The sequence below is a fragment of the Oryctolagus cuniculus genome, chromosome 13 (genome assembly GCF_051225735.1).
Source record: "Oryctolagus cuniculus isolate XC-2025 breed Fujian yellow rabbit chromosome 13, ASM5122573v1, whole genome shotgun sequence".
Taxonomy (NCBI): domain Eukaryota; kingdom Metazoa; phylum Chordata; class Mammalia; order Lagomorpha; family Leporidae; genus Oryctolagus; species Oryctolagus cuniculus.
This window is the reverse complement of record NC_142879.1, coordinates 39,670,153-39,695,382: the sequence shown is the minus strand read 5'-3', so window position 1 is coordinate 39,695,382 and position 25,230 is coordinate 39,670,153. Positions and strand designations below refer to the sequence as shown.

At 57.6% G+C, this 25,230-nt stretch overlaps 2 protein-coding genes across 8 annotated transcripts in view; one reads left to right on the top strand and one right to left on the bottom strand.

The window, feature by feature from the left end:
* Positions 1–208: 208 nt before the first annotated feature.
* On the top strand, positions 209–15,710 carry EPHX1 (epoxide hydrolase 1; the record flags this gene model as incomplete). The annotated part of the gene is given in 9 exon segments (NM_001082275.1): positions 209–326; positions 2,695–2,882; positions 5,823–6,003; positions 9,245–9,472; positions 9,875–10,004; positions 10,509–10,717; positions 11,916–12,024; positions 14,654–14,779; positions 15,382–15,710. Coding segments are annotated over 8 exon segments (1,368 nt in total). The 3' UTR covers positions 15,584–15,710.
* The window catches only part of TMEM63A (transmembrane protein 63A), a 33,144-nt gene continuing 23,021 nt past the window's right edge, over positions 15,108–25,230 (bottom strand). For 5 of the 7 annotated variants that reach the window (XM_070055401.2, XM_070055402.2, XM_089311456.1 and 2 more), the window contains 10 exons: positions 25,041–25,147; positions 24,872–24,958; positions 24,579–24,641; positions 21,595–21,757; positions 20,404–20,509; positions 18,805–18,972; positions 18,148–18,263; positions 17,753–17,815; positions 16,566–16,739; positions 15,108–16,123 (listed from right to left, as the gene is read on the bottom strand). In XM_070055401.2, coding sequence (XP_069911502.1) covers positions 16,572–16,739; positions 17,753–17,815; positions 18,148–18,263; positions 18,805–18,972; positions 20,404–20,509; positions 21,595–21,757; positions 24,579–24,641; positions 24,872–24,958; positions 25,041–25,147 — 1,041 coding nt within the window. In that variant the 3' untranslated portion in view covers positions 15,108–16,123; positions 16,566–16,571. Of the gene's footprint in view, positions 16,124–16,565; positions 16,740–17,752; positions 17,816–18,147; positions 18,264–18,804; positions 18,973–20,403; positions 20,510–21,594; positions 21,784–24,578; positions 24,642–24,871; positions 24,959–25,040; positions 25,148–25,230 lie in introns of all 7 variants that reach the window. The other 2 variants (XR_016218900.1, XR_016218899.1) reach the window with 1 other exon arrangement.

Here is a 25,230-nt window from a genome sequence, read left to right as displayed (position 1 = left end):
GCTGGCATTGGCTACCATAATGCCCCTTGGCCTGGATTCCTGATTTTGGGTGGGACCGGAGCACTAACCATTTCAGCCCTGCCTCCCTGGGGCCAACTGGGTTCAATTTGCTGTTTGAAGTCCAAGGGAGATAACCGACCTGTGCGGACATCAAATCAGCTGAGTCAGCAGGACTGTGCAGTTATAGAAAGGCGGGCCCAGGGCCAGTGCCTACAGTGCTGTCTCGCCTCTCCCGCAGCTCTGCAGTGTCGCCGTGCGCAGAGTTCCACAGCTCTGCTTCCCAAGCAGGTGAGCAGAGGCTGACAACACAGCGCCCTTGTGGACAGGTAAAAGCACCCTGCCCAGGGAAATGGGGAAGATGGACAGTTACAAGGGGTCTTCAAAAAGTTCATGGAACATGCATGTTATGGAAAAAAAAACACTAGGAATAGATTTCAAAAAAAAATTTTTTTTTGCACCAAAATAAGCATATCTTCCAATCCCATTTTTCCCACAAACTTTTTGAAGTGCCCTTGTGTGTCCATGGGGAGGTGATGGTGGTGCACTTGGCCCACTGTTGTTCCTTATGCCTGCCAGCTGCCTTATTTGCTTCCAGGGTCTGTGCAGTTGGCGCAGATACTGGTGGAATGCCTTGCTGTGCTGGGCATTGTGCTGGAGTCGGGGTTTGAGACCAGGACAGACCCGGTCCCTGCCTTGCTGGGCTAGGGTCTCTCACCACCCACCTGCCTGCCGGGTGAGCAGCACCCATCTGCTCCCGCTGTAGGTGGCAGCCCTGCTCTCTGCCTTCTCCTACACACTACCCAGGAGCCCCGCAGTCACAGCACACGGAGCCTGCAGGGTGGTGCTTCTCCATCTTCTCAAAGGGGCGGAGGGCCTCTCTGAGCATGGAAAAAGCCCATGCAAGTTTTCTTTTCTGAACTCTGAAACAACAGGGCTTCATCTCCAGCAGTCCTTGGCTTGTTCTTACTGCAGGAGAGCTGATCAAAGTAGCTGGGGCCGGCACTGTTGGCACTTGGGATTGTGAGATAAGAGCCATGGCCCACAGTCTGACTTGCCTGGGGATGGGACCCACATCCCATACCACCTCTCTGGTGGAGATGTTGGAGACCAGCTCCCTGGCACATCGGGGACTTCAGTAAACATTGAGTCAGTGAGACCTTGAGCCAGTTCAATGTTTTACAGCCCAAAGAGGTGTTAGAGGCTCAAGGCTGGGTTTACTGGGCCTGGGTTCTGAGACGTGCACTTGAGAGTGACTTGGAGAGGTAGGGCTGGGGGTCACCTCTCGAAAGCTGCCGTGATCTCACTGTGGGATGACATCTCCGATTGAGGAGAGGGGGCTTGGTTCAGAGGAGGAGGCTGGCTCTGGGTGGCATCAGCACGGAGGAGGAAAGTTGCGACGAGGGTGGGGGGAGTGTGGAATCAGACTGGGCCAGGGGCTGCACGGGGGGCTGGGAGGTCGGTAATGCCACTGACAAAACTGTGTTTCCGGGCCGATTTTCCCAGTCAGAATCCGCTGTGCTGCAGGAAGGGGGCAGGTGCCAGGCCCTGCTGGCTCTCTGGGGAGCTCTGTGGGTGGGATTTCTGGGGATGACCCTGGTCCTGAAGCTTAGGGAGGCAGCTTTGGGCGGCAGCAAGCCTGGGGCCTCTGTAAACACCCAGCAGGGTTGGGACACGTAAGTTGGAGCAAGCAGAGGGCACACAAGCGGAGGCTCGCAGGCAGGGGCCTCCAGGACCAAGCTGGGCTCCATGCTGGCTGCCCTGCCAGGTCCTGACCGCAGACATTCAGCGGTTACCTCCCTGGGATGTGGCAGTGCTGGGCTGGGGTCCTCACCAGACCTCCTGGGAAGCAAGTCCGGGGAGGAGTGGAAAGGAGGGCAGCTGGGTGCCTGTGAAATGGCAGAGGCAAGTCCCTGGAGGCGGGCGGTAGATGAGGCTTGCCTGGGGCCCCGGGGGCGCTGGGGCGAGACAGGAGGCCATGCTCAGGGTAAGGATTTCTCTGTGGTGGCGCAGATGTTCCGAAATGGGCTTGTGGTCGTGAGTGGATGGGTGTGCACTGCATGCTTAGATGGGTGAGCTGTGCAGTAGGCACCATGAAAAGTTCGTGGGAAGTGGGATTAAAAGCTAACGTGCATCTTGCATCAGGTTTTTGAAGTGCCGTCGTATATGATTCAGAATTTGGTAAAGTGTCACACAGCTCAGATGCCCGCTGTGCCTGGGCTTACTGCTGCCCAGCTGAGTGTCCTCTCTCAGCGCTTCCAAGACACCCCTTTGCCTCTTGGATACCTGAGGGGGTACAGGCCCTGCTCCAAGAGAAAGGGGCGGAGCCATGAGACGCCATTGCTTCTCCTGGGCCGGCCACTCAGAAAGTCTGTCCCTCCTGCCCCAGGGGAGGGAGTCCTCTCGGAAACTTCAGGAACAGAACGCCCCGCACAGACTGTTCAGCAGCCAACGTGGGCCTGTGTTTTCCCAAAGTGATTAATGATTGCCATAGCTTAGTTACAGTGCTGTGCCTTCTTCTGTTGTCCATTTTTAGTGTACCATACCTGAATTCTGGGATAAACGTAAATCAAATTGGGGGTTGAGTGAGAGAGAAGCTGTGGAGGAACAGGTGGGGACATGGACTCTGCGGCAGGGGCTGGGACGGGGCCTGGCCAGGTGGCGCCCATGGCTAAGGGCTCACCCCTTGACTTGCAGGAGCCATGTTGCTGGAACTCCTTCTCGCCTCGGTGCTGGGCTTCGTCATCTACTGGTTCGTCTCTGGAGACAAGGAGGAGAGTCTGCCACTGGAGGATGGGTGGTGGGGCCCGGGGTCGAGGCCCGTAGGCCTGGAGGACGAGAGCATCCGGCCCTTCAAGGTGGAGACGTCGGACGAAGAGATCAACGTGAGGCTCCTTTTCCAGCAGGCTGGGATTGCGCTGAGACCGCGCTGGGTGGGGGAGGGGATGCGGCAAGGGGAGCAGCCCGTCTCGGCAGTGTTTTCTTCCCCACTTCACCCAGGTGCAGCTGCAGGTGCAGGTGGCTCCAGACAGGCGTGCTCGGCTTCCCCACCCTTTCCCCTGCCCAAGGCCAGCCGTGCCCAGGCAGGAGAGGGAGCGCCAGCTGGCCCCAGCTGCCAGCTTCAAAGGTCGCAGGAAGCACCTGCTTTCACCTCCCCTAAGCCCTACCTGAAACCTTGGGAGTGAACGTGCAGGAGAAAGTGAGTGGGTTCCCCACAGGGCCCAGGCAGAGATCCTGTGGGAAAAGCGGGGCCTTGCGGGCAGAAGTGCTGTCTTGCTGAGAAGGCACCCACCGTGTGCCAGTGGTAATCCTGGTGGGGGAATATGCCTGCCGGTCTCACACAGGCAGAGACTTAAGCTCAGAGAGGGACAGTGGTTTGTCCGCGGTGAGCGAGTTAACAGGCGGAAGGAGCTGAACCCAGGTCCACCTGCAACACACAGGGCTGGAGGCAGGGAGCGGGCAGCCTCCTGGAGGAGCAAGGCTGGGCCCAGCCCTGCACGGTCTGTCTTTCCTTCTGTGGTATTGGAACACCTACTGTGTGCAGGGGCTCTGCTGAGTGTGCGGGAGGAGAGAGAGACCCCTCAGATCACTGGTAGTCCCGTAGGTGAGAGAGGGAAGGTGTGCGAACAAGAGGTGAGGAAAAGGCGACCAGAGAGAAATACTGCAAGCAGTGCCCACGGCAAGACAGGAGTTCTGAGGAGGAGGGTGTCTAGAAACAGAAGCTGGGGCTAGGACTTGTTACAGCCTGCCTATTCCAGGTGGCCGCTGCGGCCTGAGGACGATTCCTTCAGTGGAATCTTGGACTCCCTGGGGGCGACTGGAACATGGGAGAGGAAGCCCTGGGAATGGTGACACTTAGGAGGCATCATGACTGCCTGGAACTGTCCCCAGCCGGCACGGGGCTTGTAGCCTGGTCCGTGCCCGTTGGACGTACGCCCTCTCTCCTGGTCTGTCAGTTTTATTCAGCTGAGGTCTCATGTATATATCAGGGGTCAGCAAACCAGAGCCCAGGGGCCACATGTAGCCCGCCACCTGCTCTTGCAAAGCCCTTAGGCCAAAAAATAATTTTGACCTTTTTTATGTTTTAAATCTTTGTTTGGCCGGCGCCGCGGCTCACTAGGCTAATCTTCCGCCTAGCGGCGCCGGCACACCGGGTTCTAGTCCCAGTTGGGGCGCCGGATTCTGTCCCGGTTGCCCCTCTTCCAGGCCAGCCCTCTGCTGTGGCCAGGGAGTGCAGTGGAGGATGGCCCAGGTGCTTGGGTCCTGCACCCCATGGGAGACCAGGAAAAGCACCTGGCTCCTGGCTCCTGCCATCGGATCAGCGCGGTGCGCCGACCGCAGCGCGCCAGCCGCGGCGGCCATTGGAGGGTGAACCAACGGCAAAGGAAGACCTTTCTCTCTGTTTCTCTCTCTCACTGTCCACTCTGCCTGTCAAAAAAAAAAAAAAAAAAAAAATCTTTGTTTATTTGAAAGGCAGAGAGATAGAAACAGACATAGAGAAATCTATCTGCTGGTTCACCAAATGGCAGTGACAGCCAGGTCTGGGCCGGGCCTGAACCAGAGCCGGAACTCCGTTCACATCTCCCATGCAGGTAGCAGGGACCCAGGTACTTGAAGCATCACCTGCCCCCTCCCCCAGGGTGCCCATGAGCCGGAAGCTAGAATTGGAGGCAGAGCTGGAACTCGCCCCAGCCCCTCAGTAGGGGTTGCAGGCATCTTAACCACTGTGCCAAATGCCTGCCCCAGTTTTTACATTTTTAAATGATTGAGGGAGAGTCAAAAGAATATTTTGCGATATGTGAAAATTATATGGCATTCAAGTTTCATTGTCCACAAGTGAATTTTTTTAAAAGATTTATTTATTTGAAAGTTAGAGTGAGCAAGTGAGAGCATACTGTTCCATCTGTTGGTTCACTCCCAAGGTAACTACAACGGCCAGGACTGAGTCAGGCCGAAGCCAGGAGCTTCATCTGGCTCTCCCATGTGGGTGGCAGGGGCCCAAGGACTTGGGCCATCCTTCCTCTGTAGCCTTTCCCCAGCCATTGGTAGGGAGCTTAAATAGAAGTGGAGCAGCCAGGACTCAAACTGCTGCCCATGTGGGATTCTGGTGTTGCAGGTGATGGATTAACCCACTGTGCCACAACACCAACCCCTAGCTGGACTATGCTTTATGAAATTAAAATCAAATGCAATATCAATAGTGTGCAAACATTTAAAAATAAAAGATAGGGCAGACGTTTAGCCTACGGGTAACACATCAGTGAAGGTGCCCGCACCCCACATGAGAGTACCTGCGTCCAGCTCCTGACTCCAGCATCTTGCTGACGAAGACCCTGGGAGGCAGCAGTGATGACCCAAGTCATTGGTCTCTGCCACCCATATGGGAGATCCTGGATTGAGTCCCCGGCTCCCAGCCCCTGCCCAGCCTCAGCCACTGTGGACAAGGTGGCCCAAGTCCTTGGGCCCCTGCACCCACATGGGAGACCCGGAGGAAGCTTCTGGTTCCTGACTTTGGATCGGCCCAGCTCCGGCCGTTGTGGCCATCTGGGGAGTGAACCATCGGATGGAAGACCTCTCTCTCTCTCTCCCTCCCTCCCTCCCTCCCTCCCCCTCCCTCCCCTCTCCCCCCTCCCCCTCTCTCTGCCTCTCCTCTCTGTGTAACTCTGACTTTCAAATAAATAAATCTTAAAAAATAAATAAATAAAAGATGGAAAGAAGCCTGAGATTTACAGCAAAGAACCCTTGTGCTTTGGGGCAGCCAGTGAGGTGGGAGGGTTTGCGCAGTGCTCGCTCCGCCCCACCCAGCCCCCTCTCCTTTGCTCCAGGACTTACACCAGAGGATCGACAGGATCCGCTTGACCCCACCTTTGGAGAACAGCCGCTTCCACTACGGCTTCAACTCCAACTACCTGAAGAAGATCCTCTCCTACTGGAGGCACGAATTCGACTGGAAGAAGCAAGTGGAGATTCTGAACTCATACCCTCACTTCAAGACCAAGATCGAAGGTTTGTTTCCAGATCCCCCGCTCCGCCCGGAGCAGCCTTCACGTGTGAGGTTCAGAGTCGCTCAGAGCTGGGGGCCTGGCAGCTGACTGCGGGTTCCCGCAGGGATTCGTAAGCTGGGACTTACGGTAATGCTGAGTCCCTACAATTCCAAAGGTCTTTGGAGCTGGACAGAGGAGCGTATTAAAAAAAAAAAAAAAAAAAAAAAAAAAAAAAAAACAAAAAAACAAAAAAACACACACACAAAAAAAAACTTAAAAGCCAAAGAAATAGAGAATCCAGTCCAGTGATATGGCAGTCCTTGAGAAGGAGAGTCAGAGATGGGCATGGCGTCGGTCTCGTTCTCAGCCTGGCCTTGCACTGTGGGGTCCTTCCACTGGGTCTGGGTCTGTTTGTCTTCTGCCCAGCCTCCATGGTGCCAGCTGCTGGCCTCTGAGCCCCAGCCCAGCAAACCTTCGTGTGTCTTTTCCCCAGCCTGAAGTTGGTCCAAGGAGGCCCCGTCTGCTATCCGTGTGCTGCCATCTCCCTCTCATCACGGACTTTCCCAGGGTCCTCTCTTGGCCTACTCTGAGCCCTGTGTCCCCGCTGCTGACTGCTCCAGGGTTCTGTGCTTGGCCCCACTGGCTGCACCCTTCAGCCTCCCTGTTCCCGCCTCTTCCCTCCTTGTTCTGTGGTGAGCATCCAGATCTAACCCACATCCTGCAACAGCAGGAGACTGACCTTAGAGTCTGGGAGCTCACGGGGGCTCCCCGAGGCCCCCGGTGAGTCCAACTGCAGCCTGTGCAGAGGGCAGGAGGGGTGCAGGTGCAGGGCCACAGTCTGGTCTGCAGCCTTCCTGGCTGTTCACAGCTCCTTGCTTTTCCTACACCCGGCTACTTGGGCCCTCTGGCCGTGACACCCTCCACCCCATGCTGTCTCATGCCCCCATCAGGCCAGGCCTCCTGGAGCGCAGCACAGCTCAGCTCCTGGGTTCTGACCCAGCAGCCCAGCAAGCGTGTCCTTCCTACTGGGAAGTGGGGCCCCCAGGGGGACCATGAGGCTTGTAAAAATGTATAAATCCAAATATTTAGGATTCAGAAAGTTCAGTAAGGAAATACAGGGACAGGAGGTCTCCCTCTCACTCCCAGAGACACTTCTGCTTTGTTTACTCGCCTGTACTTCAGGACGAGCCAAGGCACACGAATCGTGTGTGTGTGTATGCATGTGTGTGTGGTTTTTCTAAGCTTAAAGGATAATGTGGTAGAATTTTAATAGAAAAAAATCATCTTGCATCATTCAGTGTGTTCCAAGAGATAAGAATACCTACTAAAAAAAGCTTTAGAATAGGAATAAATTTAGCAACATAGAAGGACACCCAAGATACATTGTTAAGTGACAAAAATGAGGTTCCAGAATAGAATGCATGTAGGGTTCTATTTTTGCTAAAAGGAAGTTATGTTCTCGAAGTATTTCTCAGAGTTTAAATTGTCACCGCCAAGAGGAGTCTAAAGAGCCAACACAGCTAATGCCACGTTGTGTCCTGCCTGGGATCCTGGGGCGGGAGGGGTCCTTGGGTGAAAGCTGAGCGAACCTCGGTGATGCGCCAGTGGCTGCTTGTCCCAGGGTAGCGTTCAGCTGCAGCGTGCAGCGGCACAGGTGGGCCTGGAGGACTGGATGCCGAGCGCACTGGGCAGGTGATTCCCTCTGTGTGCAGCTCCTAAACGCACAGCCCAGCAGTGAGGCCGCCAAGGGCTCAGCTTCCGTGCCCGCCTCCAGCTCTGGAGTCCCACTTCCTGCTATTGTAAAACCCAGGGGATCAACAGTGACAGTGCAAGTAGTCAGGTTCCTGTCACCCACATGGAAGACCTGGACTGAATTGTTGGCTCCTTGCTGGAGCCCCTGCCAGGGCTGTTGCTGGTGTTTGGGCAGGGAACCAGGAGATGGGGCGGCACTCGATCTTTCTCCCTATGCACTCCCTCTCCCCTCCAACATCTCATTTAAAAAATGTTTAAAATTACGAAGTACATGGGACACTAAGAACATGAAAGCACCTGATCTTACTCCAAAACTGCCTTTTATGTTTGAGTTCACCCTCCAGACTGCTGAAATCATGTACGCAGTATAAACGTGCATACATAACTGGATCATGCAATAGGCATGACTTGGTAATTTGATTTTACCACCTACTAATGTCTGCTGACATTGTTTTTTTTAAATAATTCCTGACTTTTTTTTTTTTAAGTATTATTTCTTTGAAAGGCAGAGTGACAGAAGGAGAGGGAGAGACACATCTTCTCTCCTCTGGTTTACTCCCCACATGACTGCAACAGGTTGAAACCAGGCTGAGCCAGGTTGAAGCCAGGACCAAACTTCATCCTGGTCTCCCATGTGGGTGCTAGGGATCCGAGCACTTGGGCCATCATCTGCTGCCTGCCCAGCATGTTAGCAGGGAGCTGTATTGCAAGAGTAGCCAGGACTGGAATCAAGCACTCCAATGGGATGCAAACATCCCAAGCAGTGGCTCAGTGCTACACCACAACACCTGCCCTTGAACTGTTTTCTGTGTTCAGTAGATTCACAGCTACACTGTCATCGTAAATGACTACTTTGTATTCTAAGACACTGTTAAACTGTTATCTGTTTGATGACTCCTGTGTTGCTGGATATACAGGGTCCCTAACCCCAACTTTTTTTTTTTTAAAGATTTATTTATTTATGTGAAAGGCACAGTTTCAGACAGAGACAGAGATCTTGCATCTGCTGCTTTACTCCCCAGTTGGCTGCAATGGCCGGATCTAGGCTGATAAGGAGCCAGGAACTTCTTCTAGGTCTCCCACATGGGTGCAGGGACCCACGCACTTGGGCCATCTTCCAGGCCATTAGCAGGGAGCTGGATTGGAAGTGGAGCAGCTGGGACTCGAACTGGCACCCATATGGGATGCTGGCACCATAGGCGGCCCCACACCTGACTTTTCAATGATTGAACAAGTGTTCATGGAATCCCACTGCGCTGAGCCTACAGCGCTGCCTGCACAGGGTGGCCCTGTCCTCCTGAGCGAGCATTCTGATGTGACTGGGAGTGGTGATGGTGCCACACTTGCGGGGAGGCTGTGAAGGTTGAGTGCAGCAGGTGCTCGGTGGCTTGCCTGCTGCTCCTGCGCTCAGTACCACAGTCGGTGGGGAACAGCACCAGCCCTTGGCGCTCTGTGGGGTGCAGGGGCTGACTGGATCCCCACCCCCACCTGACTGCACTCTGTCCCCCCAGGGCTGGACATCCACTTCATCCACGTGAAGCCCCCGCAGGTGCCCCCTGGCCGCACCCCCAAGCCCTTGCTGATGGTGCATGGCTGGCCCGGCTCCTTCTTCGAGTTCTACAAAATCATCCCGCTGCTGACTGACCCCAAGAGCCACGGCCTGAGCGATGAGCACATCTTTGAAGTCATCTGCCCTTCCATTCCAGGCTATGGCTTCTCACAGGCATCTTCCAAGAAGGGTACGGAGACCGCCAGGGCCCACGGGCCCACCCTGTCCTGGGCCATGCTCCGTCGGTGCTGTCCTTCCCTGAGGATCGGGCGGGGAGTGGCCGAGGAGGCCAGGACGGGGGTGCTAAAGGGCTGTGCGTCTCAGGGAGTGGGCAGAGCAGCTGCCAAGGCTGCTCAGTGTTGCATAAGCCCTGCACTCGTGTCCTCATGAGCTCCCCGTTTAGGGAGCCCAGTGTGAGCCCATGAGCACCCACACATCCCCGCAGGGTGGCGGCGGTCCACTCTGCCCCGTCGACTGCGATAAGCACTGGGCACAGCCCTTAGGGGGCAGGAGCCCCTGCCTCTGCGCTCCCTCTCACCCCACGGGGGCTGCTGCCCCCTCAGCTGCCCGTGACTTTGCCCTCCACCCCCAGGCTTCAACTCGGTGAGCACCGCCAGGATCTTCTACAAGCTGATGCTGCGGCTGGGCTTCCAGGAGTTCTACATCCAGGGCGGGGACTGGGGGGCCCTGGTCTGCACGAACATGGCCCAGCTGGTGCCCAGGTGAGGCCACCCGCCGCGTGTGCAGGGAACAGACCCTGGGAGCATATGTGTGCGGGGCAGCCATCCCCCCAGGACACGAGGCGCAGCGTCTTGTCAGAGGCCACCCAGGAAGGGATGCTTGTGGGCCTGTGGAATAGGAAGGGTCCCTGTCCCTGCTGGGGCTGGAGTGCGTTGGCTTGGGTCCTCCCACTTGGCATAATGCAGGGTTAGTGACTCCGGGCCAGGTGTTCAGAGAGGGCCGGTGAGAAGGGGTGGCGGGGAATTAGACCTTCCTGATAGACCAAGTCCGGAAGAGCCCTAGCCAGAACGTTCTGGAAACTCTGTGTTCTGCCCCCAATCCCTGTCCCGTGACTCCTGTGTCCATCCCTGGGATAGGTGCCAGAGGAGGCCAGCCTTGTTCCCCTCCCTCTGTGGCTGGCCTTTCTCCCCTTTCTGCCCCCCACCCCCCGCCCCTTGCCTTGGCAGCAGCCCAGGCTCACCTACCTGGCCCCTCTCTGCCCTCAGCCACGTGAAAGGTCTGCACTTGAACATGGCTTTGATTTTAAGAAATCACTACACTCTGACCCTCCTGCTGGGACGGCGCATCGGGGGACTTCTTGGCTACACTGAGAGGGACATGGAGCTGCTGTACCCCTTCAAGGAGAAGGTGTTCTACAGTCTGATGAGGGAGAGCGGCTACATGCACATCCAGGCCACCAAGCCCGACACTGTGGGTGAGCACAGCTGGCCGGCCGGGGGCTCCACTGGGCGTGGGGGTGCAGGGTGGCACATGCCTCAGGCTCACTTGTAGGGAACACAGAGCTCGTCAGGCCCCTACTTGCACCTTGCCACGAAAGTGAGTGTCAAGTTCCCAGGCCCATCCTGCCACATCTGTTGAGCCGGCTCCATATTCATAGTGATTTGACCCCTGACCCGCCCCTGAGCCCAAGTCCTGCCTGAAGAGGCCGAAGGAAGAGGTGGGCGATGTGGAGCAAGAGGAGGCTCCACGCTTGGCAGCTCTGGGCTGTGGAGGAAGGCAAGAGGGTGGCCCAGGGCCTGGAGCCAGTTCCTCGACCCTTCTGCTGCGAGGGTCCTGTTACAGGCTGACTGACACATCTGAATTCTGTAACTCACCAAGCTCAAAAGGTGGGGCATAGTGTGCCCCCCTGCCCCCAGGGGATCAGACACCTCCGGAAGGGCCCACTGCACGGCTCCAGGCCCCATCAGGGGACAGCCAGGAGCTGTGCTGCCTATTTTAAAGTCTTGTAGGCGAGTCCCTGCTTGCAGTTTATTAAGCCATTTCCCCTCTGAGTATAAGACGCACGTTCAAACAGCACATGATGGCAAAGGCCATCCACCTGTAGCCCCTGCTCCACCCCTCCTGTCTTTGAAAGGAGCATGCTGATGGCGTGGCTGGTTCATTTTCACGCCCTGAGCCTGCCGTACAGGCAGAAGCCCAGAACCCTGGACGCCATCTTTCTGTGCCCCTGGGGCTGCTCACCCCCGGACTCCTGACAGCGTGGTTTTCACTCCGCACTCTTTCCGCGGAGGGGTCACAGGGTCAGCACACCGGGGTCCGCTGCGCTGGCTCCGTGTCACAGTCATGACTTACCTAGCTATGGGCCTACTGATCCCCATCCTGGCTTCTTGGGCTGCTTCTCAGTGTCACGAATCAGAGCACACACACAGACCAGAGAACCCCACCTTCTTAAAAACAGCTGGGACCCTTCCGTCTGAAGAGTGCCACGCACACAGGGTGGGGGAGCTGGCATCCCCAGGTGTCAGATGGGCATGCCTGGTCAAAGGTTAAGGAAGGTGGGCACAGAAGCGCCAAAGGGGCTAGGGTGCAGGTGTCCTGCCAGAACGCCACCGTCCTGATGGACAGTCCCTGGGGACCCAGGCCTGAGCCCTGCCCTTGCTCCTCCCGACCAGGCTGTGCTCTGAATGACTCTCCTGTGGGACTGGCTGCATACATTCTAGAGAAATTTTCCACCTGGACCAACTCAGAATTCCGAGACCTGGAGGACGGAGGCCTGGAGAGGTGAGAGCTGTCTGTCCGCGCTGCCGGGGACCTGGTCCTGGCGGCCACCCCGCTCCTGCTCATTGCTGATGCTATGGAGGGTGGTGAGCAAGTTCCTGCTGTTGCTGGCCTCCGCACAGGTGTTCACCCCATGACCAGCACAGCCCTCGGTTTTGATTAGGGGGTTCTGATGATTGGCCCAGGCTTCCTGGTGGGGCGAGCAGATGTGGGACGAGGGCTGACGGCACCTCTGCCCTGTGGCATCCAGGAGCCCAGAGGGCAGTGAGCACCCCTGTGTTGCCAAGAGCACCGCGTGACCCTGTAGTCTGTGGAAACCATCTAGGGAGGGAGGCTGCAGGAGGCCTGGGGAGGCACAGGTGCTCCTCAGGGAGCACCGGGCACAGTGCGGGGTGGGGAATGGAGGCTGTGGGGAGACTGGCTCCCCCCTTGCGGTAGGGACTCTGTCTTGGCCATGCTCTGGTCTGAGCACCTAGAATGGTGCCAGGCTATAGTAGGTGCTCAGGAAACAGATGTGGAATGAATGCGCTCTCTGGGAGACCAAAGAAAGGAGAATTGACTTTGAGCGAGAAGAGGGGACGTGACTGGGAGAACGTGGCAGGACGTGTAGGAGTCTGCCAGGTGGGGAAAGGTGAGAGGCAGAAGATGGGATTTCAGAGCGAGTGTGAGATGCAAGGCATGTTCGGGAAGGGTGATTGACGCAGAGCCTGCAGTGGGACAGGCCTCGCCCTGGGATGTCCCAGGGCTTCTCACACACGGGGGCCAGGAACCTGATGTGAGCCTCCCTGCCACCCAGCGCCAGGGAGCCCCAGGCTTTCAACGGGGTGTAGCAGACAGGATCACGGCTGTGTTCTAGAACGACCACTGGCACCAGCCGGTAGAAACGGTGGCCGTGGTGGTCCTCACGCTGTGTCCAGAGCCGCCAGGGAGACACAAGCACTGGGCCAACTCGGCAAACGCTGGCTCGCAGAGTCTGTCATTACTGCGGTGGTTCCCGGTTTCTCAGAGGGGAGTTTGATTTTGCCATCAAAACTGCAAAACCACACTGAGCAGGGTGTTCTGTCACGGTCCCTGCTCTGCACTGCTGTGGCTGGGGACAGGGACTGAGAGGGGCAAGCGTAAGGAGTGTACGTTCCTGGGTGTGCAGATGTCTCGGGAACCGACTCCACTCCCAGGAAGCCTCTGTCCGTGCATTCCTCCCGTCTTCCTATTTGGATGCCTAACTCTGTCTGGATCAGCCTGCCCCCATTTTACCATCCTTTCCCAGGCTGAGGGCCAAGGTCACCTCCTCTGAGAAGCCTTCTCTGACTTCTCCATCATCCAGGCCAGACTTGTCTCTGTGCCTGTGTCCACTCCCACCTCTGCCCCAGGACAGTGCAGCCAGTGTGGCTTATGTCACAGTCTCCCTGTCGGACCACCTGTTCCTTCCTCCAGGCAGGCAGCCAACCTAGTGCATCGCTTGGCACCTGGCAGCCAGCTGGCGTTCAGTAAACGCATCATCAGTGAGGCACCGGTACAGCAGGGACCCTCTGATCAGCGGCGAACTTGAGCCAATTCCTGCCTGGACACGCAGTCATAAATGGGCCTGGGATCCATGTAGTGGATCCCCTCCGGATGTTTTCCAGGTGGTGTAGATCCTGTTGTCAGGACAGGAGAAATGGAGGCAGAGGCAGGGTAAACGACTCCAAGTCCCAGAGCTCCTGAGCACAGTGGCTAATATGAGACCCTGGACCCCCGGCCCTCTGGGCTCACTGCCTCCATGAGCTCCATGTCCAGGCCGCCTCCAAGTTCCAAGTCCCTTAGGCTCCTGAGGAATGCGACACACACTGCCCTGGAGAAGCTGTGGGGAGCAACTCGGACTATACTGTTACTGGAATTAAGACTTATTCTATGCATCTGCTCTCCCACAATATGGCGCTGGGAGAGAAGTAAACAGCTTCTACACAGCTGCCTCCAGTTCAGCCAATAAACTGTAGGACTTGCTCCTGATTGGAGGAGAGCAGCGTGCTCGGCGTGTGGGCAGCCGAGTTGGGATTGGTGGAAGAGGACTATATAGGAGGAGAGAGCCGGCATGCACCAGGAACATCTAAGGGGAACACCTGTGCAGCCCCCGAGAGAGCCGGCCGGCGGTGTGCCGCTCCCCTGCGGAAGTGGGGAATGTGGCAGGGGGAACCGCCCTTCCACGGAGGTGGAAGGGACAGTAGCCAACCCGGGAAGAACCAGCAGCAAACCCGGGGAGGGCCGAGCAGACGAAAGAACAGCACAGGGTCCTGTGTCGTTCCTCCACGAAGACGGGGAGCGACAGAAGCCCCTGGTGGGCTGGAGTCGAGTGCAGGCAGATGGAGGCGGGAGCCGTGGGGTGTGCATCCTGGACCCTTGCCACAGCAGATGGAGCTGGTGACGGGACCTGTGCCCCATCGGCGCTTGAGAGGGGTAAAGGAACGGATACAGCCGAAGGGGCTCCGGAGGCACTGCCTTGTGCAGGGTCAGCACTGTGCTCTGGGCAGTGGAGCAGCCTCCCCGCGGCAGGGGGATCGAGGCCCACCTGGTGGTGTGGTGCAGGACAGGGCCTCGGCTTGCTCTGGGGCCAGCTGCGCCTGGCCTGAGTGTGCTCCTTGCTCTGCTTTTCCAGGAAGTTCTCCCTGCAGGACCTGCTGACCAACATCATGATCTACTGGACCACTGGCTCCATCGTCTCCTCCCAGCGCTACTACAAGGAGAACCTGGGCCAGGGCTTCATGGCCCACAAGCATGAGCGGTGAGCCTGCCCGAGCACACGGGAGCCTCCAAGGCTGGAGGCAGGGGTGTGGCCTGCTCTTGGACTCCAGGGAGGGCATGGGGGCAGGACAGGTACAGCCTTGCCTGGGGTGTGGACAGGAGCACTGCCCTTGGCTGTCCCACAGGGCCCAGCCCCAGCTCGGGTATGGGCTTGGTGTGGCCCTGACAGTTCTGAGACGTCCAGATTCGTCCTGGAGAAGGGAACACAGTGAGAGCACCGGACTCAGTCCGTGGGCCTGCCCCCATGGCCTCCTAGGAGAGCGTGGGCCCTTGGAGATCTGAACACAAGGACGGGTTAGAGCCCAGGGCCTCTTTAAAAAAAAAAAAAATTTATTTGAAAGGCAGAGTGACAGGGAGAGACAGAGTCAGCTTCTGTCTGTTGGGTCACCCCCACAAGTGGCTACAATGGCAGCGGCCATCTTCCATGGCTTTCCTGGAGTTGTGAGGGAGCTAGGTGGGAAGTGAAGTGACTCAGACTCGAACCGGGCACCAGTTTAACACTGCCCGCCCATTTCTCCCTGGCTGTGTGAGGGCGGCAGCAGGCCTGGCCTCCATCCTCAGCGGTGGCTGTGTTTTTTGCAGGCTGAAGGTCCACGTGCCCACGGGCTTCGCAGCCTTCCCGTGTGAGATAATGCATGTGCCAGAGAAGTGGGTGAGGACCAAGTACCCGCAGCTCATCTCCTACTCCTACATGCCCCGCGGGGGCCACTTCGCCGCCTTCGAGGAGCCGGAGCTGCTGGCCCGGGACATCTGCAAGTTCGTGGGGCTGGTGGAGCGGCAGTGATGCCTCCCAGCCTTGCCTGGGGTGAGGGGTCGGCTTGCCTCCTCCCCTGGCCTGCTGGAACCCACCTCAGGCCTCCATACTCACTGTCTCACCCCCATGGCGTGGCTGATAAATGATTTGACTCCCATGAGTGGTTGGACCCCAGTGATGGGCAGGGGGGTTGGCTCTGCTGGGCACGCCAGGCAGAGTGTGAAGGAGGCCCCACCAGCCTGTGCTTCTGGCGCCCCCTGGGGGAGAAGGGAGGCAGCATCTAGGGCAAGAGTTGGGCTGCCCCTAACCCTGGAGGTTGGGACACCTAGCTCTTGGCAAGGCAGGAGAGGCTTCATCCAGCCCAGAGGGTGCTTTTTAAGTCGTCCCGGTGGTCTCCGCCCGCGGAGGCGTGCACGGCGGGTGGGGGCTGCTGCAGCAACCGTACGGCACCCCCAGCTCCCCCACAGTCCATCTGACAGCAGTGGGTGAAAGACGCAGCACGTGGAGGGGGCCGGACTCCCATCCAGACCCGGCCACTGTGGGATCTTTGGTTACCGGCTGGCTGGGGGCCTGCAGAGGGATGGGCGTTGTCTGGTGCTCAGATGTAGGGGTACTCCCCTGCTTACCCTACACAGTGACCAGGGCTGATTGGCTGGGGGGGGGGGGAAAGGGGGAGGAGGCACAGATCCTCACACACAGCCCCAGCTCCAGAGCTGGAAACTCTGGCACGAAAGGGGAATTGGGAAAGAGGGGAGGGAGCAATGTGTACTCCCACTGCAGCTGCTGTGACTCAGAAAGCATCCCCCCAACCCGGCCCCGCCCCGCCCCACCCCTCCCCTCCCCCTGAGCCCAGATTCGAGGCCGCTCCTGTGCTGCCTTTGAAGAGCAGGGGGAGCTTGTGAAGCAGATGGAGAGATGCTGGGAACCCAGTTAGGGCTGGAGGCTCCTCTCCACCGCTGTCTCCTCCGGCAGGGGTGGGGTGGGGGGAGCTCGGCCCTGCCCCGCAGCTCACCTGTGCTCAGGCCTCCTGGTGGTCAGCAGTCACAGCGTCCGCAGGGCTCGGAGCCCAGTCCTGCCCCGGGACGGTCCCGCTGATGTTGTGGATGGCGCCATAGGTCTGCTGCCGCTGCGGGGACAGGGCTGTCGTCTCCGAGGCGAAACCACTGAGGATCCGGGGCACGTAGGGCTGTCAGCAGAAGGGAGAGTGAGTGCCCGTCCTCAAAGAAGTGGCGTCTGTCCGTGTAGGGCATCAAGAGCCCAGAGAGGTCAAGTGTGCAAAACAGCAGATGGCACAGTGCTCGTGGTCTTGCCGAAGGGAGTGCCACAGAGAAGCCAGACATCCTGGCACTGGGCTCCAGGCAGGCAGGACACAGTCCGTGGGACTGGGCGTGCCGAGTGGATCTCCCAGTCCAGGCCCTGGCTGCCTACTCAGCACAGGCCCCCAAGCCAGGCTGAGGTTGAGGGGCTTACACCTGCCCTGTGGGTACAGCCGCAGATGTGTGGGCAGTGAGTCTCCCAAGGGGCCTAGTCTGGGGCTTGTCCAAGGGCAGACGCGGATAAGAGTGCCTGACACCTGGGCAGCAGCGCCTGGGGTGAGCACTGCTGACAGGAGCCTCTGGTCTGCCAGGAAGGGGGTGGTCACGGCCCCGGACCCTGTGGCTCTGCTGTGCAGCCCTTCCTGGAAGCAGGGAGAAGCAGAAAGCAAAGTGTGGTGTCTCCCACACACTGCCTTCCAACGAAGCAGGTGCAACGTGCGTTCATGGAAGTCAAGGGGAAACGTGTCTGCTAGCCTCCTGGTGCTGAGTGGCAGCCCTCACATGGGCAGGCAAGTCTGGTGACAAAGCTTCATCAAACCACAGGGCCTGCTGATCAGACTTCACTGAGCCCCAGACTCCCAGCATGAAATATGCGGAGCAGGGAACCGAAACCCAGAGGGAGGGGCAGCCATCCGGGTAGGACCGATTGTCTTCTCCCTCGCGAGGGGGTTTCCAACACGCAGGCCCAGACCTCCAGAGGCCATAAGGGTGCCTTCTCCACGGACGTTAATTCAGAACTTGCCTGCCATGTGGTCAAGGGACTTCTACCTTAGCAAGAGAGGATCAAGGCACATGTGCCAGGGCCCATCTGGCTGGAGCCGGTTTACAGCCAGAGCAAGGGCAGGTGACACGCACTGGGCCGTAAGGAGCGTAGGTCACTTACTGTGAACGGTGGGGGCACATGGACCTCAGCCTCATTTGCTTTGTCACTTGTTGGTTCTTCTGTCTGCAGACAACAACAAAAACTTGCAACACTAACCAAAAACTGATCTCCCTGAGCTAAGATCCTCCCAACAGACTGTTAACACCCAGATTAATTGTCCCAGCTGCACCAGGCTCCCAGCAGCAGCCCAAGGTGGGGGCTGGGGGCGCACAGGAGCAGAAACGGTTGGGCGGTGCGGGGGAGGAGGAGCCGCACATCACATCCAGACCCACGCCTGTCCCAGGGATAAAATCTCCAGAAGTTGGCTACTGTACCAATAGTGGGGTTTCTCCCTGTGCCTCCCCCATTCCCTGTCTCTTCCTGGGTCTTGGCTGGGCGGCGGCAGGTGTCTTTACCTTATAGTTCAGCGGGCTGAGGTGCCTGAAGCATCCAAAGCAGGTGTAGGCCAGGCAGACCAGGATGGTGAGCAGCACCACCAGGAAGGTGAAGAGAGTGGCAGGGGCCTTCATCCCTGGGGACAAAGATGCCCGCCTTGGAGGCAACCCACAGTACCAGCACCCTGCTGAGGAAAAGGGCTACGCCCAGCACAGGAACTGGGGGGATGTCTCCCCCAACCCCTCGCTCCAGGGGCATGTGGTGTGTCCCTCCCATTTTTCCTCTTCAAGTTTCAGGTGTTGGGACACCAAGTGATGTCATTACATCAGCACCCTTGCTGGGTCTGTCCCCTCCGGTCTTGGGTACCCAGGGATGGGGACTCCCCTGGCAGAGGATACCCCATGTGTCTTCTGCCACCATCCCCACAGAGCATTCTGGATCAGCTGTCCATCTCCTCTGGGGCTGCCCTCTCTCTGGCTGCCTGGGGCAAAGAGCTGGCCTTACCAGGCTTGGAGCTCAGGAGCTGGGTTTTCACATTCTGATTGGACACCCAACCAGCCCTCACGCCAGGCACATGTTCTGATTGGATACCAAGTTGTAAGGGATCTGAGTGGCTCATGTGGAGGTGGGAAAGCCAAGGCCAAGGGCTGGGATCCTGGCTCCAAAAGGGCCCTCACCCAGGCGCAGGAAGGAGAAGAAGTAGAGCCAGAAGAGGCAGAGGATGGGAGCAGCCAAAGCCTGGTTCACGGCAGCAAAGTGGATCCTCTTCTGCAGCTTGGTCGGGAGGTAGACAAAGTAGAGGTTGTGCCGGTCCACCATGTGCTTGAGCAGGATGTAGATGAGGCCTGCAGAGAGGGGGCCAGGGGCCGGGACCTCACTGGACCACAGTAGCCTCTGCCCCTTGCTCTTAGGGGCAGCTCGCCTGCTTGTGGCTGGGGCTGACTGCACTCTACTGCAGGCAAAAGGCACAGCCTGGCTGCTGGTGTCTGCTTCCCTCCTCCCCCCGCTCACCCCTTTCTCTGTCATTCTGTCCCCGTGGGACTCAAATCCCAGGATCCCCTTGGGAAATGGGTGGTGTCACTCGCAGATGCCTGGACTGTCTTCCAGGACCCCTCCCATGCTGAGGCCCCCCACCCCGTGCTTCTCCCACCCAGGCTGCCCCCTCTGCCCTCAGTCAGACACCCACAGGTCTGACTCCTAGCCTGGGACAGAAGGTGGGTGAGGTCTTGGCTTAATAGAAAAGTACTTTGTCTAAAAATGTTTTCAAGGAGTATATATTTTATGTATTTTTATATATTCTATATATAGAATTACATATATATTTTAAATCACACAATAGAGTCTACAGGGAAAACAAACCTCCTCCTATCCCTAAACCACAGCTGTCACGGGCAAGAGTCTGTTGGGTGTTCTGGGTTTTCCTGTGTTTTCTTCCATCAGTCTGCCAGTTCTTGATGTTTTATTTTAGTGGCAAGACCTTTGCCCTTAAAGTCAAACAGTCCCCAAGTTCAAGTCCTGGCTCTCCTCCTTTCTAATTTAAGTTCTTCAAGACCTGCCTGGGTGGGGCTGGGTGAGATTTAAATAGGATTGCCCATGTGGAGGCACTGGCATCTGGCCAGAACCAGAGCAACAACTTGAGAGCTTCAATCATTATGTCGTCCTACATGTTGTTAAAGACCAACCAAGAATGGTCGGCACTGTGGCGCAGCAGGGGAAGCCACCACCTGCAACTCCAGCATCCCCTGTGGGGGCTGGTTCATGGCCTGCCTACTGCGCATCCAGCCCAGCTCCCTGCTAATCCACCTGGGAAAGCAGCAGCAGATGGCCCAAGTGCCTGGGCCCCTGCCACCTGCACAGGAGACACACATGAAGCTCCTGGCTTTGGCCTGGCCCAGCCCTGGCTGTTGCAGCCATTTGAGGAGTACACCAGCAGATCAAAGATCTGTCTGTCTCTCCTTCTTTCTCTGTAACTCTTTCAAGTAAATAGATCATTAAAATAAATAAATAAATAAACAAAACACCTAGAACAATGTGGCCACTGGACAGAGAACCTCGGGCCAGCAGCAGAAGTACTGAGAGGGGTCGCACAGGAGGCCAGTGGAAGGAATGCATTTTGCAATGAAATGAAATTGGTGTCACGTGTGGTCCTTGGCAGCTTGTGTTCTGGTGCCTACAAGAGATCCACCCTGTTTTCGGGGGGCTCCCACTGTCCCTAGGGGGCTGGCTGGGTGACATCAGCTGTCTGTGTACCCTGGGACCAGCTCCGTGGCACTCACCAAATGGCACGATAATGGGGCAGGTGATGCTGTAGGCCATGATGACAGTGAAGACGCACAGCATCCACGCGTACATGGCTCCAAACTCGTACTCAGACGCCTGGTTCTGGGGGTGGAGGATTGGTGAGCAGTTCACAGGCTGGTTCCATCCAGACACCCTCCACACACACCAGGTGGTGAGGTGAGGAGGGGGTTGAAGGGAGTGGAGGGTGGGAATGGGCTTGGGAAACAGGAGACAGCTGGCTGCCCTCTCCCGCTTGACCATCCCTCCCGAGGCAGAGCGAGCCGCGTTTTCCTAGTGTTTCCTTGTTCTCATCATTCTACCCAGCAGGTCTGTGAGCCCTGGAGGGGCTGTAGAGCGACTCCCCAAAGCCTTGGGCATCAGACTGCCATGAGCTCGGCCCCCCAGCCCGGGGCCAGCTCAGTTGCACGGCTGCAAAACAGCGGCATGAACAGCACCTGCATCCCGAGGGGCGCTGAGGAGCAAACAGAAGGAGGCAGCCGCTGCCCCCTCTCCACTCACAGCACCCCCCTGGCAGAGGAGAGAGAGCCCACGCCACCCCTTTTAGGGACTCCTGCCCTAAGCCCAAAAGGGCTCCGACATCCACAGTAATCCTAAGTATACAAATTGGGGGGGGTGGGCTGTGGAAAAGGAAGTCTGCGTCCCAGTTGTTCATACATATGTATGTGACCAAACGTGAACATGCAAAAATCCTGGGGCTTCAGTGTGGCACAGTGAGTTCAATCACTACTTGCAACTCTGGCATCCTATACTGGAGTGTGGGTTCCAGTCCCAGCTACTCCTCTTCTGATCCAGCATCCTGCCAGTGGGCCCGGGAAGGCAGCAGAGGAAGGCACGAGGACTTGGGGCCCCTGTCACCATGTGGGAGACCCAGATGGAGTTCCTGGCTCCTGTGTTCAGGCTGGCGCAGCCCTGGCTGTTCCAGCCATCTGAGGGCGTAAACTAGTATGTGGGAGATAACTGTCTCTCCCATCATTCTGCATTTCAAATCAATCAATCTTAAAAAACGTAAAACTTGCAAACTGTATTCTGCAGCCTGTGAGTGGGAGCAGAGGCTGGGGGGTACGTGGTATGTTCCTGCAGGAGCCCCCTGGCCTGAAGTACCAAGCGCAACACCTGGCCCAAGGCGAGTCAGAGGCACAACCCCACCCACACCCCCAGGGCAGCACCTGCTTGATGTTCCTGCGGTCGGCGGCCGTCTTGGCCATGACCATGCGGAAAGAGTAGAGGATGAGGCCCGGCAACCGCAGCATCTCCATGCCATTGCCGATGAAGGCCGAGGCGATGACGTAGTTCACAAAGAAGGCACCCTGGTCAGGGAGGAAGACGCACCTGGGGACCCAGGTGGGGTCTGTGAGCTGAGAGCAGAGGGAAAGGAAGGGCCCTGGGCTGGGCAGGGGCTGCCAGCACATGGGGAGGCTTTAGCCCCACCCCTCACTCAGCCCATCTCTCCACCTGGCACTGAACACAAAACCAAGGCCAGCACAGCCTGAGCATGAGGCTAAAGGGGGCCAGGGGTCGGGGAGAGGGCACGGCCGGGCAGAAGATCATGGGGATGGCTATGGACACCATCCAGGCGCAGCAAGGGGGCAGTCGTGTGGAGGTGGCGAGGCAGGTCGAGTTCTGGACCCGGCCCATGCAGAGCTGGGGGCCTTTGCTGACATACACGGTGAGGCAGGAAGGACAGGAGACAAGAAAAACTCCCGCTGGAAAGCACGACGGAGTGGGGAACATGGAGGAGTAGCAGATTTGGGGCTAAAAGTCAGGAGTTTGGTGAGGGGAGGTAAAGTCTAGAACTCCACATGCAGGGAACTGAAATGCAGGCGGTAGAGCACGTGGGGTGCAGGCTGGAGTTAGGGACGGGGGTGCCGACTGCATATTTTAGCTCAGGAGTAGTGGTGCAGTGCTGAAGGCCTGGGTCCAGCTGGGGCCACCCAGAGAGGGCTGAGCCCTCGGGCAGGCAAGGTCTGGAGTTGTGAGATGCGAAAGAACCTACTAGGGGCTGTGGAGGTGAGGCTGGGAGGGACGGCCGAGGGCCGAGCTGCAGGGCCAGGAGAGACAGCATTTCAGCGAGGAGGGGCCGAGAGCAGGGCTCAGAGTGGCTGCAGGGTCTGGCCATCTGGAAGTCATCGTGAAGCCAGACAAGGGCCGGCAGAGTGGATGCGCGTCTGACTGCCAGCTTCCGTGGCGTCAGCCTGCCTGGCCAGAACACACTCGAAGGAATTCACCATTGCCTCCAGGAAAGCCCCAGATTCCTATCCATGGTCCTTGGGAAGAGGCCACTCCAAGCCCTAGGGCCTACGCTGGGACCCGCAGAACAGTGCCGTTGGGGCTGGGGTTGACTTCCAGCTCTCGTAACCAGCTAGCTGGGTACCTCTGAGTCTCAGTCTCCTCATCTTTAAAACAGGGTAAGAGCGGCTGGCACTGTGGAGCAGTGGGTTAACGCCCTGGCCTGAAGTACCAGCATCTCATATGAGTGCCGGTTCAAGTCCCGGCTGCTCCACTTCTGATCCAGTTCTCTGCTATGGCCTGGGAAAGCAGTGGAAGAGTGGAAGATGGCCTAAATCCTTGGGCCCCTGCACCCGTGTGGGAGACCTGGAAGAAGCTCCTGGTTCCGGATTGGCACAGCTCTGGCCGTTGCAACCAAATGGGGAATGAACCATTGGATGGAAAAACTCTCTCTCTCTCTCTTTTTCTGCCTCTCCTCTGTGTAACTTGACTTTTAAATAAATAAATAAATCTTTAAAAAAACCATAAAACAGGCCGGCGCCGCGGCTCACTAGGCTAATCCTCCGCCTAGCGGCGCCGGCACACCAGGTTCTAGTCCCGGTCGGGGCGCCGGATTCTGTCCCGGTTGCCCCTCTTCCAGGCCAGCTCTCTGCTGTGGCCCGGGAGTGCAGTGGAGGATGGCCCAGGTGCTTGGGCCCTGCACCCGCATGGGAGACCAGGGAAAGCACCTGGCTCCTGGCTCCTGCCATCGGATCAGTGCAGTGCGCCGGCCGCAGCGCGCCGGCCGCGGCGGCCATTGGAGGGTGAACCAACGGCAAAGGAAGACCTTTCTCTCTGTCTCTCTCTCTCACTGTCCACTCTGCCTGTCAAAAAAAAAAAAAAAAAAACCATAAAACAGGGTAAGAGTGTCTAGTTCACAGCTGTACAGGTTAACCAAGGGGCAGGCGTCTGGTGCAGCAGTCAAGTCAACACTTGGGACACCCACATCACACACTGGAGTGCTTGATTCAAGTCCCTGCCATTCACTTCCAATCTGCCTTACTGCTAATGTGTATCCTGGGAGACAGCAGATAGGAGATATCGCTACCTTTCACATAAAAAGATTTTGTTTAAATTGAATTTGAAAAAAGGCTAAATGAGTTAAAGATGTATAAAGCAGTTAGCTAGGGACTAGCACTGTGGCATAGCAGGTGCTGGCATCCCATGTGGGGGTGGGTTCAAGTCCTGGCTGCTCCACTTCCAATCCAGCTCCCTGCTAACAAATCTGGGAAGGCAGTGGAAGATGGCCCAAGTTTTTGGGACCCCTGTGCCCACATGGGAAATCCGATGAAGCTTCCAGCTCCCTGCTTTAGCCTGGTCTTTGCAGCCATTTGGGGACTGGACCAGTAGATGGAGTCTCTCCCTCTCTCTCTCTGCCTCTCTGTAGCTCTTTCAAATAAATAAATAAATCTTACCCAAAAAAAAAAAAAAGGCATTTAGCTCTCCCCATTAGGTGGGTGTGGGGTGAGCTCAAATGGCCATCAGGGTCACATGGCACTGTTGCCACGCCTCCCTGCCACACACACACACACACACACACACACACCCCGCCCCACTGAGACCCCGCCGGCCCTTCTCCCCAGAGGCTCAGGAAGCATGGCTGAGACTGCCTCTAACTGCGTTTTGGCCTGAGGGATCAGACACATTTCTGCAGTGCAAAGTGGGTCAGCTCGCAGTGTGCACAGAGCCTGGGAGGCGGATGGGGAAGCGCTGGACCCCCCTGCTTTCTCAGGGCTGGGTTGGGGGGTTGGGAGGATGGGATGGGGGTGTCAGATGCTGTTCTGAGGCCCGGCCACACCCTCCCCACCATGGCCCACGCTGGAGCCCCTCTGAGACTTTTCCCCAGGCTCACAGCTCCAGAACACAACTTGGCTGATATACTTACTCCAACCTGATAGAGGTCTCTGAGGAAGTTTTGTCAAAGAGCCACCGGAAGAAAAAATCCAGACTGAAAAACAAACGCACCCCGTAAGCAATCGTCTCAGGACAGTCCGTGTGACCCCTGCATGTGTCTTCCACTGCTTCTCCTCTGAACAGGCTGGCTCTCAAGACCTGCGCAGGTTCTCAGCCACACCACTCACATGCACAGCGTGACCCCCTGCCTCCAAAGGCATTTCCACACCCCCCCCCACCATGACCCTGAGTCTCTAGGTCAATGTGAGAGGCAGCACTGTGTACCTGGTGAGGCCGAGGGAGGGCAGGATCAGCACCATGAAGATCAAGAATATGTACACCTTCGTCACCATGATCCGGTTTTCTCCCGACCTGTGGGAAGTCAGAGGTGACCACAAACACCGGGGGCCCGCTGCTCAGGGCGGGGGCAGGGCCAGAGGCCGCAGGCACTCACTTGGTCCAGTGGGACTCCAGCAGGGTAGAGTAGTAGACGACGGAGGGCAGCAGGGCCGAGAAGGACCACAGCAGGAGGGTGGGGAAGAACTGGCTGATGACGGGGTTCTGGAAGACAAGGTCAGAGCGCGCCTGCAGGAGCTCTGAGTGACCCGGGGCAGGGCTGGGTCACCCTTCCCGCTCAATGTGGT